The sequence below is a fragment of the Coccomyxa subellipsoidea genome (assembly GCF_000258705.1).
Source record: "Coccomyxa subellipsoidea C-169, whole genome shotgun sequence".
NCBI lineage: Eukaryota > Viridiplantae > Chlorophyta > Trebouxiophyceae > Coccomyxaceae > Coccomyxa > Coccomyxa subellipsoidea.
The window spans coordinates 728,458-745,999 of record NW_005178022.1 but is presented as its reverse complement, the minus strand read 5'-3'; the positions used below and the strand labels follow the sequence as shown (position 1 = coordinate 745,999).

Below are 17,542 nucleotides of genomic sequence, written 5' to 3'. Positions count from 1 at the left end.
TGCTGCCGTCTGAGGCGTACCGTTGTTTGACTTGGCAGGCTTTTTCGGCCCTTTGAGGACCGAGACAGCTGCTGCCCCACCGCATGCTGCTTCTGGCTCTGCAGCGCTCCCACTATACGGGCTTGTAAGCTACTGCTGTTGCTCACAGACACCTGTGTTGACAGGCCTCCTTTAAGCTGCTCTCAGAGCGCTTGCTTGATAGCTTGCAAAGATTCTGGAGCTATCCGTACCTTGATATGCATCTGTGGCTTGCTGTTGTGTGCATGAGCTCCCTTAGCTCTCCTCTGCAATCAAGGACTCGATCAGCAACACAGTGCAGCGTAATTGTTATCTGATGGAAGTGCAAGTGTCTTTTGTACTCACCTTATTCGAGGTGCTGTGGCCTGCATAGTGGAAGAGGTAAGCCCTGTACAAGAAAGTGAATTTGGGTCATTGATTGACACTTAAACCCTATATGCGACATTCCAGTTCTCAGTTTCGTCAGTAGAGCTTACCATACAAGGATCAGAGATATGAAGAGGACCTGCGAGCACAAATTGAGTCAGTATAGAGCACGATGGCTGTTGAAAGTGCAGTCATGAAGCTGCTGTCAGCGGTAGGACGCCTCAAGTGCTCTTGTAAGTAATACAAACCATTAACTAGGCACGTTGGCCACAGTTGCATTATACTAAAAAAGCAAGTTGAACCTCCTCCCACCAGCCAGCGTGCACGAGGAGCTCTGTCGTCCTTGTTCTTACTGCCCGTTCCAGGACGCTCGATGATGTCATCTGCGAACCTCATGGCGATCTTACGATCGCATCAGAGGTCTTTGCAGCGAGACGCAAGAATTGCATGCCTACTCGATGGATAATCTGCTCCTCGCGTCCTATCTTGCTTGATGGCAGATCTTCCAATAAACATCCACAGTAACCTTCACTAAAATCTTCAACAGCTAACGAGAGCATAGGGGATATTGAGAAGACCAGAGAGCGCGAAGTGCAAAACCCTACACATGCTCTCAAATCCCTCCATAAGTCCCTGAGCTGGAAAGCCCTGACGCAACAGACGGCTTCTGCATTCCAGAGGAGGAAAAGCAAATTTGCCTCTCAGGCGCGATACCAAAATGGCAGGAGTGCTTGGTAGAAGAGCGCTCTCCTGCCTCACTCAGCGTTTGGCACAACAAGCGAATCAGCAACTGCCAGGCACTTCTCAGAGGTCAGCTGAGCACTCAGATCATATATTTCTGTTTCGCGCTGGGGACGCCTGCATTCCATCGTGGATACTTTGAACATATTTGATTGCAAGACATCTGATGTTTCAGATCGCCACCAGCTGATTTTGATGAGGTCTTGTTCATAGGGTTCTTTGAAACAGAGAAGTTACCTTCTAACATACAACAACTGTGTCCCAGGTTGCTAGAGCCATGCTGTCTGCCTTCGTTGAGCGCACGCTTTGTTCAGGCCGCCGCAGATTATGACATTAATACTCGCACCAAACCCCATCTGAACGTGGGAACGATTGGCCACGTTGATCATGGGAAGACCACCCTGACAGCTGCCATCACTAAGGCAAGTCCATTATGGGTTTTCATCAAGTCTTTTGCATCATGTGCACAATGTCACCGGGGCAATTAAGTGTGTACAAGCTTCCACGAACAAGTTCCCATGGTGCAGGTACTATCAGAAATGGGTCAGTCTAAGGCTGTGGCATTCGATCAGATTGACAAGGTGAGAGATCTCCTCCTGTGACATCTTCAAAAGTTCTGCTATGTGCCAGTCTTTATAGATCCGCTGACCGCCCCGCTCATGCAGGCACCAGAGGAGAAGGCCCGTGGTATCACAATCGCTACAGCTCACGGTGCGGGCTTGGCCAACAGCTCAATTCTTTGCTATGGCTTTAGAGGGAAGTTAAAAGCTCCATGATGCCTCTATGGTTGCTGAGAAGATGTCATTGACATGTTAATTTCTGCTGTGCAGTGGAATACCAGACAGACAAGCGGCATTACGCTCACGTGGACTGCCCTGGGCACGCTGACTACGTCAAGAACATGATCACTGGCGCAGCGCAGGCAAGGCTAGGTCATTTCTGCATGTAAAGTAGTTTATGGAGCGTGCAATTTTCCACTGTGCTTACAGTCGATGGTTGTGAATCTGATTGCCATTGGCTGGTGCAGATGGACGGGGCAATCCTTGTGGTGTCGGCCACGGATGGGCCCATGCCTCAGACGCGGGAGCACATCCTCTTAGCGCGGCAGGTGTGCAATGCGTAACTCCTGGCCTCGTTCCTCCTCAACAAAGGACGGCACTTTCCTGCTCACCTTGCAGTGTGAAGGAGGCTGCTGTGCTGTGTGTGCAAGCTGCGTCTTGAGACTCAAATACATGAGCGTGGTCGCAGGTTGGCGTGCCCAGCATAGTCTGCTTCTTGAACAAGATTGATGCGGTGGAGGATGAGGAGCTAGTGGAGCTTGTAGAGATGGAGCTCCGGGAACTTCTCAGCTTCTACAAGTGAGGCTCTATTCGCTGCTTTGAAATTTTTGAGAGGCTCACACGGCCACAGTTTGACCCCTTCTTCCAGCATCCAGCATGCCTGCATGGAGTCATTGTGCCTATGACAGCCACAATCTGGTAGAATGACAGTTGCAAAGCCTGAATTTTTTGCACAAACGAGGTCAGTAGCCAACCCTCTGCCACCCCTGCTCAGAAGCACAGAAGAGCATAAGGCTTTCGCCTGCTGCCTCTGTGCGCGTGTCAGCACCTCTCCTGAAATAATCAATGCCCAAGTTAGCCATTTGCCTGAACAGGCCCTTTGCGCGCATGCAGGTTCCCGGGCGACGAGATCCCGATTGTGCGCGGCTCGGCGCTGGCGGCGCTGAAGGGCGAGAATGAGGCGCTGGGCAAGGAGAAGATCCTGGAGCTGATGCAAGCGGTGGACGATTACGTGCCCACGCCCGCACGCGCCCTCGACAAGCCATTCTCCATGCCCGTCGAAGACGTCTTCTCCATCCAGGCACGGTTCCCTCGGCGCCACTTCCAGGGGTATCGACTGTATGCTTGAGGGGTACTATAGTATGGGTTAGTATAGCAATAAGACCCTACCTTTCTCAGCTCCTGCATGGCCACAGCGCATCTTCATTCCTCTGCCGTGCATGGGCGGGGATGTCTGCATGGATGGCCAGAGCATGTCTGTGCTCCCATGTAGTGCCATGCGGCATCATGAGATGGGGAAATGCACATGGGAATCGCAAGCGACTGTGATATATGTTGCTCACAGCACACAGGCCATCAATCACCTCCACTCAACCTCTCTAGCCGCTGCATCGGGGTGTGGATGCACAGCTATGTCCCGTATGGGGGTGCTCCAAATGGTGTGAGTATCGCGCTGAGGAGGGCAGGGTGTTGGTGCGCGCAGGGGCGTGGTACGGTGGTGACGGGGCGAGTGGAGCAGGGAATAGTGCGGACGGGGGATGAGGTGGAGATTCTGGGCATCCAGACGCCGCTCAAGACCACTGTCACGGGCGTGGAGATGTTCAAGAAGCAGCTCAACGAGGGCCAGGCCGGCGACAACGTGGGCCTGCTCCTGCGCGGCATCAAGCGCGACGACGTCGTCCGCGGTCAGGTGCGCTTTCTGTCTCCTATCCCAAGAATTCAAGAATTTAATTGCCCCAGCCCCTGATCACTGTTCGTCACAGGACTTCTTTTGACAGTCTGGGGACCTGAGGCATGTTTGGGAGCCTTTATAAAGGTCAGTCTGAGGCTGATCATTCATGAGAAAGGCTACAGAAATGCGAAGAGTGGCGTCTGGTGGTCTTTCCACTGGGTTTTGGCACCATCTATTCAGCTGCAGCGCTACTGAATTGCCCGACCTGCCGGGAATTAGGAAGGAATTGGTATGGGACAGGCAGCAGCTGTGGCAGAATTTGTGGTGTTGCTAGACCAAGGGGGTTGAGGTGATGGGGTCGTGTCTGGCTGGCAGGTTGCGTGCAAACCGGGCAGCATCACGCCCCACAAGAAATTTGAGGGCGAGATCTACTGCCTCAACAAGGAGGAGGGCGGCCGCCACACCCCCTTCTTCACCAACTACAAGCCCCAGTTCTTCTTCCGCACAGCCGACATCACAGGTGCGCTTATCACATCTCTGTGTCATTGTTGTCTTCGCTGGGCTGTCTGTATCTCTGTGTCCTCCAGACTGCAAAGGTCGTGCCAGAATTGAAGCGGGCTCCTCAATCACAGCGACTGGAAAACACCTGTCTGTGGAGGGCTTCTCCTTGATTTGCTTATGTCCCTTTGGGTGCGGAAAATGCAGGACGCTGATCTGGGTTTCTATGGTGTGCACTGCAGGCATTGTGACGCTTCCAGAGGGCACTGAGATGGTGATGCCGGGCGACAATGTGACCGCGCACTTTGAGCTCATCTCCTCTGTTGCCATGGAGCCCGGCCTGCGCTTTGCCATGCGCGAGGGCGGCCGCACCGTCGGCGCCGGAGTTGTTTCCAAGGTCCTTGACTGATTGCGCTTTTTGAATGACGGGTTACCTTTAAAAATTCTGACAATCCTTAGGCTGTGCATAGACTCTAATCATATATGCGCCTCACTTGTACGTGCTGACATCTGCTGAATTTACAGCTTTTGGCATGCAAACCTAACTTGATGACCATGGTAGCCACTGGTTGACAATTCTGTAAAAGGATGCTTGAAGTATGATTGAGTACCTTCTTCTACCATGCACATGCATGCAACAAAACTAACCTGGTACCAGCTCTTATAAGTAATTACCTTTTGGGCACCCTCTTTGGTGTATTATTGGTGGATAAGCTGCCATGCAGGGCATACCTATCCTTGGTCAACAGCATTTCTATTTCTGCAAGAGTGAACCTGAAACAATTGTGTCTACTGAACGTCTCTCACAATTCCACACTCTTTGTACAACACATAGCAACAACATAAAGCACAGTCAAGTACCAGAAAATAATTGCAGAGTCTCAAGTGTCATGTATGCGCAGCGAGATATCCAGTGCAGTAACAGAATGTGTGAGGGCGCCGCACGAAATGAATCCAACCCCCGTCGATGCTATTCGCCGCACAGTCTCTATCGACACATTCCCGCTCGCCTCTGTTTCTATCGTGTGCCCCTTAACAAGGTCCATGGCACTCTGCAGCATCTGTACATCCACTCCATCTGCACAGACACCACAAGAAAGTTAAGTGACCACCCCGACATTACTCATCGCACCAGCAGAGCAGTGCCAAGATTGCGCCCACATGCAAGCTGTCGCATGATCTTGAAGCTTTGCATGTCATACTAATGCTCACTCTTGCTTGGGGAACAAGGGAAACCTCAAAACTCTACATCTTTTTAAGAGGCACCATCTTGTGTTGAAGATAAATAGGGGTGGTCTGTCAATATATATGCGGGGACTGAGGGTGGGGGTCACCTGGCAGCGTGGGGTCCAGGCGGGTCATGTTGTCGAGCATGATGCGGTCTATGCAGCCAGGGTCCGCTTCCAGCACTGCCAGGACCTCATGCACCTCCTGCAGCGTCCTGGCCTCCACCTCTATTGGCACCCGCAGCCCCCGCTCCCTCGTGTACTCCTGCAATGGCACAAATATTTGCTATGCGTGCCGCTTGCCGCTGCTGCAACCATCGAGAGGAAGCAGCCACCAGCGGAGTGGCGAGCTCCGCACAGATGAACAGACTGTAGTGGCCCCCTCCCCTAGACTGGTAAGGTGGCATCGTGCCTTCTCATCGGAGTCATGACCCCCACAAATGTTGGCAGGCAAAGTGGTGTTATCAGGCACCAGGCACACCAAGTTTCTGCAGCTATTTAATGGCTCCGAACCGCTTCCTTCAACCCAATGCACCAAGGCTACAAAGGCAGGTGCCTCCACTGCCTGTCTTGCGGCTGCGCAAGGGGTCCAAGGAAACAAACGAAGGCAGGACAGCATCTGCAGAGACTTGATGTGTCTGGCATCGGGAGCGCCATGTGCATAGAAATGGGTGAAAAGTGCGCACCAGGGTGCGGTGCACGGCGGCGTTGACGGAGCCGGCGGCGGAGATGTGGTTGTTCTTGATCATGACCATGTCGTAGAGGCCTATGCGGTGGTTCACGCCGCCGCCGATCAGCACCGCCCACTTGTCCAGCAGCCGCAGCCCCGGCACCGTCTTGCGCGTCTCCAGAATGCGCGCTGCGTGGCCCTGTCATTTGTGTGTGCAACATGCAAGCAAGTCAATCAGCCGCATCATTCCCTCGAGCATTTTTAGTCCCCAGCCGGCTGTCCAGTGATGGACGTTTATGTATTCTTTGTCAATGAAAATCGGAGGAAATCTTGGTGGTGATGCTGTCTGCACCAGCAAAGTAATAGGCCCCAGCACCAGGAGCAAATACTGCACATGTGAGCAGTGCTTCTCTCTGAACCAACTGCTCGACCTGCTCGCATTGGGCAGACCCACTCACTGTGATGAGACCTATTATTGCTATCACCGTGCCGGGCAATGCCCAGATTTCAGGTCTCCTTGGTGAAATGATACTTGATGCACACCTCGACGGCGGCCACCATGGCGCGGGCGGCAGTGGCAATCCCCGACATGCGCTGCAGGAAGTTGAGCGCCACTCGCTCTGCCACCAGGATGCTGCGCGCCGCGCCGCGGACGCCTCCAAAGATCGTCCCCTTCACCACAAAGTCCCCGTCCTTGTGCGTCCAGGTCACCTCCAGTCCTGGGTCCACTGCTGCGCACACCTGCATCCAATAATCTTCAGTCGTGAGATGCATGAAAAGCCGTAATGAATTGGCAGAATCCCTGTGTCCCTTGTCTAGTGTCATAACAACGGAATCTGGTTAGATTGCATTTTGCCAATACGAAGGATGGTCAGTAAGATGTGCCCAGGCAGATATGAGATGCATTGTTAGCAAAGAAAGGGGCACTAAAGTGGAGACTCATATGACAGGGGTATTTTTGGGTGGGAACTAAGGGGAGTGGTGCCGTACCTTGTCTGCCACAGCAAGGCCAGCCAGGATGCCATCAGCCTTTGCTAGGAAGCTTGCGACAGCCTGGGTGTCTGCTGGGATCCTGCAGCCATGCTCAATGATTCATGACCAGAGTAGAAGTGATAGCTCCAGGGAAGAACGGCAAAGGGCAGTTGAGAGCGCACGTTGAGAGCGTGGTGACATCCCCAATGCCTGCGGAGTCCTCTTCCAACGCCAGCCTCACGATCTGCAATGAAAAGTTAGCTCAGTTACTGTGGTTCTGAAAGTGCATTGCTTGAAATCTTAGGCTCGAGCTCCAGGTGCACACACCTGATCCAGATCGTATGTGGGGTGTGGGGGTGGAGGTATGGGAGCATGCTTGGGACCATGTCCCGTCTCCCTGAGCACGCCCATAGAAACGTATCAATACACTTGTCGTCATAGTACGCAGTGGTTAGGTGGAGCAGCTAGGAGGGCTGTGACAAGCAGTTGTGAAGTGCCACGCGCTCACCAGGGCGATCTCCATTTCAATGACATCGGATTCAATTCAGGGCCTTTTCGGCAGGAAATCTGATCGCCGGTATTGCCAGTGTCAACAAATATTTTGTGAAGGATGCGCAACAGCAAAATTTCAGGAACAATCACAGTCCTGAATGGAGGCAGTTTCCGTACGTAAGATGTCTCTCATTAGAGTTCTTGTGGATGGAATGCAATCCAACCTGATTCCAGTCTGAATGGCCAGGGTGGAGATCGGTCGGTCGAGTCCACCGTGGCCTAAATATGCTGAGTCACCGTTTGCTTTTGGAGCAAGAATGATTTCTGCATATTTGTGCCAGTTTTTAAAGTGAAATTCGCATCTGCGAAATTTCTCTCTTGTTTAAATTAGTGTTCTGCTGCAGGGCTGTCCAGTCCTAGGCCTTTGGGGCGTCTTGCAGACCAGGGCACAATTCACATTCCCTTCGGGTTGGCTTACTGTTTACGATGGTGGCACCCGAGGTTGTGGAAGGTGTCTCTGGGGCAGCTGCAGGGATGGCAGCGACGGTGGTCACGTACCCCCTCATGACAGTGTCAACGCTGCAGGCTACTAGGTCCCACAAGAAAGAGACAGTTCTGCCTAGTTCCAAGAAGGCTGCTACCGGGACAATTGCTGACATACTGGAGGTAGGTGGATGGCTTGCATCAGACACAGCAATTTCGAGCGAGGATATCCTCTGCCAAGTCCCCATCTTATAGACAAGATGCCCCTTCACTCGTCTAATGTTGCAGGTCATTCGCGAGTCAGGCTGGACTGGCTTGTTCCAAGGGCTTCAGGCATCTCTCCTTGGCACAGCCGTGTCCCAGGGCGTCTACTTCTACTTCTATTCCTTACTCCGCCAATTCTTTGTAGCCAGGCATCAGCGCCTCACGCTGACAAAGTCTCAGGTAGGGTGCATGCATCAATGCCTGCAGTGTAATACAATGGATTGCATCATGGCATCAGGTTCAGCCATAAGGTTGTTTGCAATGCAAACTACCGGAAAAGCGGGTCTGGAAACTGCAGGATATTGGAGTGGGACCATCCCTGCTGGTGGCCTTCCTTGCTGGCTGTGGCAATGTGCTCCTCACCAACCCCATCTGGTGTGTAGCCACGCGCATGCAGGTGAGCGCATCCTCTCCCTGAGTATCCATCTTTGTGCAGAACAGACACATTGGCCGGCCGAAGCACGTCACAGACGAATAGACACAAGGTACTTTCCTCAAATCTTGCAAAATGCTGGCAGGCATACCAGAAGAGCATCGAGGAGGGCAACGAGCATGTGAAGCCGCCTGGACCCCTGGAGACATGCAGGGAGATCTACAAGGAGCATGGCATTCTGGTAAGGATATCCTCCACCCCGGAGAGCTTGTGGCCTTCATTCCTTCTTGCTGTGCTAACATGTCTCAATGCAGCTTGCTGGCGCTCACTTAAACGGGATATTTATGATTAATATGGTGCGCCATGTCTCGAGGCGGTGGTGCTATGATTCAGGGGTTCTGGACGGGGGTGCTGCCATCTTTGGTGATGGTTTCCAACCCCAGCGTGAACTACATGCTGTTCGAGTACCTCAGATCCAGGCTCGAGGACTGGCGGCGCGTCGCCTCAGGTGCATTTACTACTTGCCAGCTGGACTCTTGTAAGCCATTCCCAGAGAGGGCAGGCACTCTTAGACTCCTTGCAATCCTGCCAGTTTTCCTCTTCAGGAAGCCCCATTAAGTGCTTGTGCATGCATGCATGGCCAAACATTCTGATGCCCAGCAACTCTCGCAACAATTCAAACAACAATTCCCTACCATTCATTTTGATGTGTGCCCTGGCTGGCGGGAAGCGGTATGAAGTCTGAGCACCGTGCTCGCGTTTGTTTGGGTCTTGCTTGAATCTACTGAGAACAAGAAGGGGCTGGAAATTGGCAACACTGCTTCTGGCAGCAAGAGCAGGTGGTAGTAATAGTAGTGGGAGGAAACAGGAGCAGTTTCGCTTGCTTATGCCACTAGTAATATTTAGAAATTCGATGCATGCATGCAGGCGGAGGGAACGCGCGGCGCACGAGCCCCGGGGACGTGTTCTGGCTGAGCGCGGTGGCCAAACTGGGCGCGACGGTGGTGACCTACCCGCTGCTGCTGGTTAAGGCGCGCCTCATGTCATCCGGCAAGCACACCAGCGCAGAGCGGCGCTACACCGGTACCCTCGACGCCCTCGAACGCATCTGGCGCACCGAGGGTGCGCGCCCGGGCCTGCTCACCCTTTCTTCTTGTAGCAATCAAACAACATGCATGTTACTAGCACGGGGAAGGTGCCTTGCCTCCGGCCAGGGGAACTCCCAGCTTGTGTGCAAAACAAGCAACTGCTGCAGCTCATAGATTCCAAGGCGTACAAGTTAAATAGGCTACTTGGTTGGAGTCCACTGTTCTTGTTGTACACCTTGCGCTCTACAAGCTGAAACAAAATTATCCCCAAGAAGTCAATTGTTATTTAAGGAGCAAGGGAGGCACGTTGAGCACAGCTAAATTTTGACTTGCTTCTGCTGCCTGGGTTGGGGAGCTCAATGGGGCATGTGTAGCCCTCGTCTCTGTGAGGCCAGCCGGAACCTTTGTAGATTGCAATCTACAAAGGTTGAGAAATGGTCTTTCTTTCGCCAGGTCTGCTGGGCTTTTACAAGGGGATGCGCGCGAAGATCGTGCAGAGCATCCTGGCCGCAGCCCTGCTGATGGCCATCAAGGAGCAGCTGACCACTGCCACCGACGCCATCCTCAACCGCTCCATTGTCATCACTGCAGCGCCCTCCAAGGACACTGTTGCCCGACTGGCTGCCCTATCCGCTCCCAGCAAGTAACTGCAGAATGCTGATGATAAACACACCACCTCTTTGCGGTGACGAGGTGTCTACATCAGGGATGTCCTCCAAGGGGGTGTCTTGATACTGAGATTTACTCCAGCAGGGGCTGAGACTAGCAAGTTCTCTTTTTGGGCGGTATGCTGTTTCCCTTGTGCATGCGCATGCTCCAGCGACCAGTGTTGCAAGAGCGTCTTAGGAGCACATGCAGAACAATTTTTGAGGGGAGTGTGTTTCTGTATGTATAATTAGGTGTACAAGATCTGGGACAGGAACAACAGAGCTCTTCGTTGGGTTCAAATTTTGTGTTTAGGAGCAGTGTGTGTGTGATCAGCTTGGTTATCGTAGTGCACCGGTGCCTAAGAAGCAATTTGTGGCTTTGACACAGCCTGTCCGTTTACTTTTAATGATTCATGCACTGTGATGACAACTTGGAAGTGTTCAGGAGTCGTATGATGCATTGTAATGACAGCCCGCCTACTGTGAAGCCAAGCTACTAGCAGGTCCCTATTAGGTGGGTTACATGCAACCGCAAGAACTCTAGTACCAAACCGCAACAGTTCCTCTATTGTATCTACATTACTGTCAGCCATGCGTATTCACACAATAGCTGTTCAATGTACATGCGCTGGTCCACCGCCACATTCTTCCCAATTGCCAGCAACATAAACCCTTCACCTCCCCTCAAAGTGTCCAGCAACATGATATGCACATCAGGATCCTTGCACACCTTATCAGTACCTTCGACAGTTTTCTTTGTTCTCCAGGCACAGGTAAGACATGCGCGGGCTCAGCCGGGGAGCATCAGCTGCGCAGGGTTGTAGTACTTGCAGGTGAAAGTCGCTGTGATGGATCCCACGTATGTGCCGCCCAATGCCGGGTTGCCGTCCTGCACCGTCACCGCAAATGACACCGGCCCCAGCGCGGTCTGACTCAGCGCCGAGCGCACCGCAACCTCCCCGTTTGTCGAGGCTGCGTCTGTCCAGCAGGTGTTGCTTGCCGCCACATTACCGCCGTCCAGCTGGATGCTGTGCCACATCACCACATGCACATGTCATGACTAATTCCCACATGCTGTCTGTGCCCAAAGGCAAGGTGTGTCCGCAGGTCTTAGTCCCTCACTCCAGACCTTTGGGAGACTATGATTCCGCTTGCGAGCTGAGGCAATCATCTCATGCTCAAGGACATCCCAAGGCATCCCTTCTGGATGCCAAAAATGCTCCAAGGATTGACCAGTAGTATACCTGCTCTGGGACAGGTTTCTGTCCATTCAGTCATTTTGCCATTCTGCAAGGCAAATGTGTTGGGCTGGTGACAAATCCCTGGGGGGCCCAGAAGCACGAAAAGCCACCCTGGAGTTGTTTCCAAGGCATTGTCAGAACTGCTGACATTGCACAGCTCAGATTGCAAGCCTTGAAGTTCCCGGTTGTGCTGCGGGTCCGGTCAGCTTCTCGTGGCCACAGAGAGGCAGGATGACCTTATAGCCGGATGCTATGTCCATCGTTCAAAGGCATGAGCTCCTGCTAGACGCATGCAAGTTCAGAAGGCAAGTGGGCAGGGCAGTTGGCAGCAGGGCAGCGCACCCGCAGGAGGTGAAGGTGAGCCTGGGCCGGCCGTCCATGTTGGTGATGGCCTGCCGGTAGTAGTCGCTGGGGTCAAATGTGTATCCGCACGCCGCCACTCCATTGTTCATCTGGTCCCGCTTGCACCTGAACACAACCCGCCGCACACGTGTCAGTCATGATATCGACCAGCTGTCACTCGGTGAATTAGACAAGGAGAAATGCAGACATGCAGGCAAAGCTAGCACCAGAGATTTGGGATATTTCTTAAATGGGCCGCTTTGCAAGTGGCACAAATGTCTGGCAGCTGACCAGGTTGTTTGCTTGCTCTTGCACAGCAACATAGGTTGGGATTTGAGTTCCAGTTTTAGGCAGAAAAAAAATCAAGGGGAAAGGAAGAGATAGAAAGGGGCGCACTCTCCAGCAAGGAGCAGGGGGTTGGCAGCGGTGAAGGTTGCTGCCAAGTCAGCCAGGTAGGTGTCAAAGATGGGGCTGGTCGGGGACGTCTGGGTTGTGGGGGTGGTGCACTTTGCATACACCTTTTTCCAGTGGCTCATGTCTATGGTCGGCTGCCCAGGCCTGCAGCAACACAAGTATCTCCTTTGAGTCCCCATCCCTTGGTAGACCAGGGACATCTTGTTGACACACGTCCTCGCTTGCTGCAAAATGAAGGATGAAATGACGTGTGTTCAAGGAGGCCTGCACAGCACCTGTCATGCTGGAAGACTGTTGGGCTGTCTCTAGCCTGGCTTTGGTACTGGGCATGTGCGCAGGCTGTCAAGAGCAGAAAGCCCAGAGCTGCACTAGCCGTACGGTGCGTTCTCATGCGCATTATGCCACTTCCAGGAGCCCCTGCAAGCATGGCCCTTCTCTTCAAAGTGCTGTTATGCAAGTCCAGAGCTATGGGCTCAGAAAGGCCTTTCTTGAAGATGAACAAAGAATGGTGAGAACTATCAACAGCAATAAGGTAAGTTTTCGAACGGCTTTCAGTACAAACATTTCTGCGCCAGATGCTGCTGGGCTCTCCCTATCCTGGGTGTTCCTAGCCACTGTTAGTAAAGTGACTGTGGAAGAGCTCTGCTCGCCATGCTGCAGGCTTTTGCGTAAATGATTTTCGGAAAAGCATTATAGAGATACATTTATACTTCAACGAGCTCACACCTTCAGCACCTGTTCCTTGTGTGACTTCGGAACCCTGCTCGATGTGGACGTCCGCACAACGCTACTCTGGGCCTTTTATGGGCCTGGGTGTTGTGGCACTTAGGCAGCAGGCTTTAAAACCCCTCTCAGTGTTTGAGAAAACACTTGGTTGTTATTGACAACTTGTCACTGAGGCTTTGCATTGGGCACGCAATTGCTGTCGAGGAGAAATTTGCAGGTTTAAGAACCCTACAGAAACCCTTGAGATCAGTCAGCTTCATCCACAAGCATTTGCAACATGCTTGTTGCAACATGCTTGTTGCATTGCGGAGGAGAAATTTACATCCGAGAGATGGAAAGTACTCTCTGAAAAATTCTTTTATCCGTCAAACTCTTTGCGTGGCTACTCCAGTTTCTTGTAGCGACAACATCTACCTCCTCCATGACCCGAATCGCACGCTGAATAGTGCGTGCGATGCCATCAGAAGAGCCAGATATTGTAGAAGTAGAGAGCAAAGGATGGTTTACACCGGCCAGATTACTATGGCTGTTTTGTGCCATGAACATGCTCGTCTACATGGACAGAGGTGCGATCAGTCAGAGCGTTGCACAAGAATCCATATATGGTTGAAGCAGCTCAGTGCTTAAAATATGAGCGACGTACTTGCCTAGCAAGGCTTGGCACCAGAGTTTACACATATCAACGTAGTCCAAGGACTCTTCTGTCTTGCTCAACTTTCAGGCGTTATATCGAGCAATGGTGTAAATGGAGCTCGAGGTGATGACAAGTCGCCTGGTTATGGCATCCAGGTGGGATCATGTCCGGAGCTTTGTTTTCCTGTTTTCACGCGGTGTCAGCACTCCCGGGGCTCACCTGATCTGTTGCACGTGCAGGGTGACTTTGGGCTGAGCCTGACCCAGGATGGCTACCTTCCTGCAGCTTTCCTGGTGAGCCACAAACCGTGCCATTGTAATTACCTACTTCATCAGCTGCACATCTGAGGCCTTTGTGAGCAAGATGCCTGCCTGAAAGTAAGGACACACTGCGCAGGTCGGCCTTCTTGTGTCGTCGCCAATCTTCGCAGAGGCCAGCAAGCACGTCAATGCCTTCAGGCTAATCGCTCTGGGCCTGGGTGTCTGGACCCTGTCCACAGCTGGCTGCGGCTTGAGCATTGGTGACTTCCCAATCGATTTGTGCACAACTTGCTGAGAGCTATGCATTTGCATGTAAGAGGCATGTAAGAAGTGTGACCATGACAATGTTGCCTTCCCTGCAGGCTTCTGGAGCCTGCTCACATGCCGCATGTTTGTGGGGGTTGGAGAGGCTTCTTTTGTGGCGCTGGCCTCGCCATTCATAGGTAAGTGCAGCTCTGATTCATTGCTGACCAGCACAACGACACTCTCACTGTCTACTCTCTTCAGCAGCTGATCGCGCTTACTCAGCTGACATTGCAATCATGTGCACAGATGACAACGCGCCTCCGCATGCAAAGACCAGATGGCTGGCCACCTTTTACCTCTGCATCCCGGTTGGCTATGCCCTGGTGGGTCACATTCCCTCTATCACCCACCCAGCTTGCTGACATTGGCATCATCCTGCAGGGCTCAAGTCATTGGAGGGCAAGGTACATAGAATTTCTATGTTGAGGGTGCTGGGTAAGTGTGACATTGCGATTGGGCTGGCAGGGGTACATATTTGGGGGGTTGGTGGCGGGTCCTCTGGGCTGGCGCGCGGCGTTTTTGCTGGAGGCCGCAGCGATGGCGCCCTTTGTGGCCTTCTGCGCCCTCGCACCCCCCATCCACCTGCGCGGCATGACCAAAGGTGCACCCTGCAATGGGGGATCATAAGAAGATGCTAAGATTGGGACAATCTCCCTGCTCCCTGGACAGCTATCCTTAGCCTAAACAGACATGGTGCTGTGCTCCTGCTTTGTCCTTTGGGACAGGCTGGCCCCTGCATTTGACGCTGTAAATGCAGAATGAATCATTGATCTGACATGCTTACATGTGTCGTTGTGAGTGCTTGGGAAAGACATGCATGCACAATGATGGGAATTGGGAAGTACGGTTTCTGACATTTCTGTGGTGTGCGCAGAGGCGGACAGGACTCCGGCAGAGGTGGTGAGGGGTGTGAAGGGGCCAAAGGGGTTTGGGAGAGGGTTGGCTGGGGCGGTGAGAGAGGTTGGGGAGGACCTGGTGACCGTGTGCAGGCACCCTGTCTACGTCTGCACCGTGGGCGGCCAGACCCTGTACACTGGTGCGTCTTTCAACTCACTCCTGCAGATTAAGCATAAAAGGTATGTGTTGACTCAATTGTTGGAGGTTGCTGCTCTTGTGCTTGCTTTACATACCTGCGCAGGGGAGACATGTGCCCTCTCTGATTGTAGGAGGTACATCTAGGCACACCTGCATCCTGACGTCCGAGGCCTCATATATACGGCGCTGCTGCTGAGACCAAGGGCATGTGCTGACCTCATTCTGTGTGCTGCCGCAGCCTTCATAGGGGCGATAGCGTATCTAGGGCCGAAGGCGGGAAGGGATGTGTTTGCAATCAGCGGGGAGACGGCGGATCTGGTGTTTGGGGCGGTCACGGTGCTGACTGGAGTGTTCGGCACGCTGACGGGCGGGTATGTGCTGGATCGCATGGGCTCCACCATGGGCAATGCCCTCGCCATTTGCGCTGGCGGCATGGCCATCGGGTGAGAGCCTCCTCCCCATTGCTTAGAATGGCTGGAGTCTCTTGGTCCGGTGCTGCATCCTGAGACCATCAGAGCCTTTGACTGGCTGTGCTGATGCACTGCTGAATTGCTAGTTGCATGTGGTGGCAAGGTGATGGTGCAAGGACTCACTTGCGTGGTCTGCTCTGGCTCAGGGGTGTGCTCATCCTGCTGGCCTTTGGAGTGACCACATCGCTGTTGGCATTTGTACCTCCCTTTGCAGCCGGGCAATTCGCCATCTTTGGCATTCAGGTAAGCTCCCATCCAAATTTGCAGCCGTTGCGGCATATCCGCAGCATCTTCTTCTTCTCTGATCCCCAGTCCCTTGCTGGGAGCTCCTGAACTCCCGTCAGCACACCTGCCTCTTCATGTGTTTTTAAATTTGGGAGATTTTTCTGCTGCAATTCCTCTTGTGAACATCCCGCAATGAGCCCTTTGAGTCTCGTCCTCCCTGTGATTATGCTTTCATCACCACAACAGCTGGCTCCAGATGTACCCTGCCTACCCAAATGATTGTTATTATCATGTTGCCATTGCTGTATTTGCTAAAATTGCAAAACATTTGCAGGCGCCCAACACGGCGGTGGTGCTGTGGTCGGTCCCGGCGCGGCTGCGGCCGTTTGCGATGTCGCTGCAGGTGATAGTCATCCATGTGTTTGGGGACGTTCCCTCCCCCGTCCTTCTGGGCTGGTTGCAGGAGCGCATCCAGAATTGGCGGTAAGCAAAATCTATCTTCCTCTATTTGTCATCTCTGCTCTTCTCAACTGCTCAAGCATTGTCGGATCTAGCATCAGCTGGGAGTTTTTGATGTGGGGGCCAATCCTTGGGCAGCAGATGTTCCGGGACTGTAGCTGCAAGTTCATAAGCCGAGGACTGCTGTCACCGCATGCATCCAGGATAAGCATAGGCATCAGCGCGGTGCTGCTGTTCCTGGGAGCGGCTGTGTTCAACCTGGGGCGGTATTTCAGCGGCAGGGAGCCTGATTACCGCATTGTGACTGCCAGCGAGGATGCATCTGCAGCACATGATGAGGATCCTGGCACGCCCCTGCTCAGGGACACAGACGGCGCATCACATGTCTGATGGGCTGAGCTGCTGGAATCTTTTGACGCGTTTGTACTGCTGCTTCTGCTGGGGCTTCTGTGACAATATTGACTGGAGACTCCTTGCACTTGCACGACGCATTTCATGATGTATCTTTACAAGCCCGACCCGCTGTGTGGATCCAGAGGCTGGACTGAGTCATGCCAGGGACTTATGTATATTTATTGATCACGATATAATGCTGTGGCTTGGAACAAATAGTTCTGAGACGATGGCGTTTTGAGAAGGTGTCCATGGCAGATAGTTCGTAATTTGTAGGATTATCTCATACCAAGAAAAGCGTGCCTTACAAATCCATACATAAGAGGACGAAATGTCCATTGCGCGACAGCGAAAGGCACCATCCGTACTGAAGAGAATTTAGCACTTGATCATTGCATGCAAGATAGATGTCGCCTCAATCTGTTTTCCGGGGAACTTTGGTTGCAGGCATTGGTTCTAAGCGACCCCAAATGCATTCCATGATGCCACTCCAAAAGCCTGCCAAATATATCAAACTGACCCCCTGCAGGTTAGAAGTCTGGGCATTACAGAGGCTCTTTATCAAGCAGCATCTCACCCAAGCCATTGACGGCTACAGGATTCGTTCCTGTGCCGTGATCCCTCAGGCGGTTCAGATCAATTGCCACTTTGTCGCCCTTCACGGGGCATCAATGCGCATGATGGGTGGATCTCCAGAGAGCGCCTTTTCCTAGTCTAAGTGGCACCTATAAAAAGTTATGAAAGAGAG

General features: G+C 52.8%; 5 protein-coding genes across 5 annotated transcripts; 3 read left to right on the top strand and 2 right to left on the bottom strand.

Moving 5' to 3' along the window:
- Positions 1-1,087: 1,087 nt before the first annotated feature.
- Positions 1,088-4,483, top strand: COCSUDRAFT_31499 (translation elongation factor, mitochondrial; the record flags this gene model as incomplete). Its single annotated transcript, XM_005643419.1, has 11 exons — positions 1,088-1,194; positions 1,391-1,547; positions 1,653-1,706; positions 1,791-1,836; positions 1,956-2,047; positions 2,153-2,233; positions 2,374-2,483; positions 2,799-2,985; positions 3,388-3,594; positions 3,952-4,096; positions 4,317-4,483. Exons 1-11 carry the CDS (start codon positions 1,103-1,105, stop codon positions 4,481-4,483), a joined length of 1,338 nt encoding a protein of 445 aa, XP_005643476.1. The 5' UTR covers positions 1,088-1,102.
- A 472-nt stretch (positions 4,484-4,955) lies between these two features.
- On the bottom strand, positions 4,956-7,353 carry COCSUDRAFT_20295 (nicotinate-nucleotide diphosphorylase; the record flags this gene model as incomplete). The annotated part of the gene is made up of 7 exons (XM_005643418.1): positions 4,956-5,152; positions 5,409-5,565; positions 5,987-6,169; positions 6,520-6,711; positions 6,961-7,042; positions 7,125-7,186; positions 7,270-7,353. 7 exons carry the CDS (start codon positions 7,351-7,353, stop codon positions 4,956-4,958), a joined length of 957 nt encoding a protein of 318 aa, XP_005643475.1.
- A 407-nt stretch (positions 7,354-7,760) lies between these two features.
- On the top strand, positions 7,761-10,770 carry COCSUDRAFT_68085 (mitochondrial carrier). Its single transcript, XM_005643417.1, has 7 exons — positions 7,761-8,100; positions 8,206-8,361; positions 8,480-8,578; positions 8,700-8,795; positions 8,948-9,062; positions 9,482-9,676; positions 10,096-10,770. Exons 1-7 carry the CDS (start codon positions 7,921-7,923, stop codon positions 10,287-10,289), a joined length of 1,035 nt encoding a protein of 344 aa, XP_005643474.1. The 5' UTR covers positions 7,761-7,920; the 3' UTR covers positions 10,290-10,770.
- A 309-nt stretch (positions 10,771-11,079) lies between these two features.
- Positions 11,080-12,683, bottom strand: COCSUDRAFT_45066 (hypothetical protein; the record flags this gene model as incomplete). The annotated part of the gene is made up of 4 exons (XM_005643416.1): positions 11,080-11,317; positions 11,873-11,998; positions 12,269-12,430; positions 12,562-12,683. The coding sequence occupies 4 exons, from the start codon at positions 12,681-12,683 to the stop codon at positions 11,080-11,082; spliced, it is 648 nt and encodes a 215-aa protein (XP_005643473.1).
- An 867-nt stretch (positions 12,684-13,550) lies between these two features.
- Positions 13,551-16,791, top strand: COCSUDRAFT_45065 (MFS general substrate transporter; the record flags this gene model as incomplete). The annotated part of the gene is made up of 12 exons (XM_005643415.1): positions 13,551-13,578; positions 13,734-13,801; positions 13,886-13,939; positions 14,043-14,166; positions 14,269-14,349; positions 14,459-14,535; positions 14,678-14,813; positions 15,087-15,248; positions 15,486-15,690; positions 15,864-15,960; positions 16,277-16,425; positions 16,605-16,791. 12 exons carry the CDS (start codon positions 13,551-13,553, stop codon positions 16,789-16,791), a joined length of 1,368 nt encoding a protein of 455 aa, XP_005643472.1.
- Positions 16,792-17,542: the final 751 nt, after the last annotated feature.

Excerpts from the sequence above, each read along its gene's own strand:
- COCSUDRAFT_68085 (XM_005643417.1), top strand. The coding sequence starts at position 7,921 with ATGGTGGCACCCGAGGTTGTGGAAGGTGTCTCTGGGGCAGCTGCAGGG. Across the intron at positions 8,579-8,699 it reads GTGTAGCCACGCGCATGCAG|GCATACCAGAAGAGCATCGA; the intron begins GTGAGCGCATCC and ends AAATGCTGGCAG. Across the intron at positions 9,677-10,095 it reads ACGCATCTGGCGCACCGAGG|GTCTGCTGGGCTTTTACAAG; the intron begins GTGCGCGCCCGG and ends TTCTTTCGCCAG.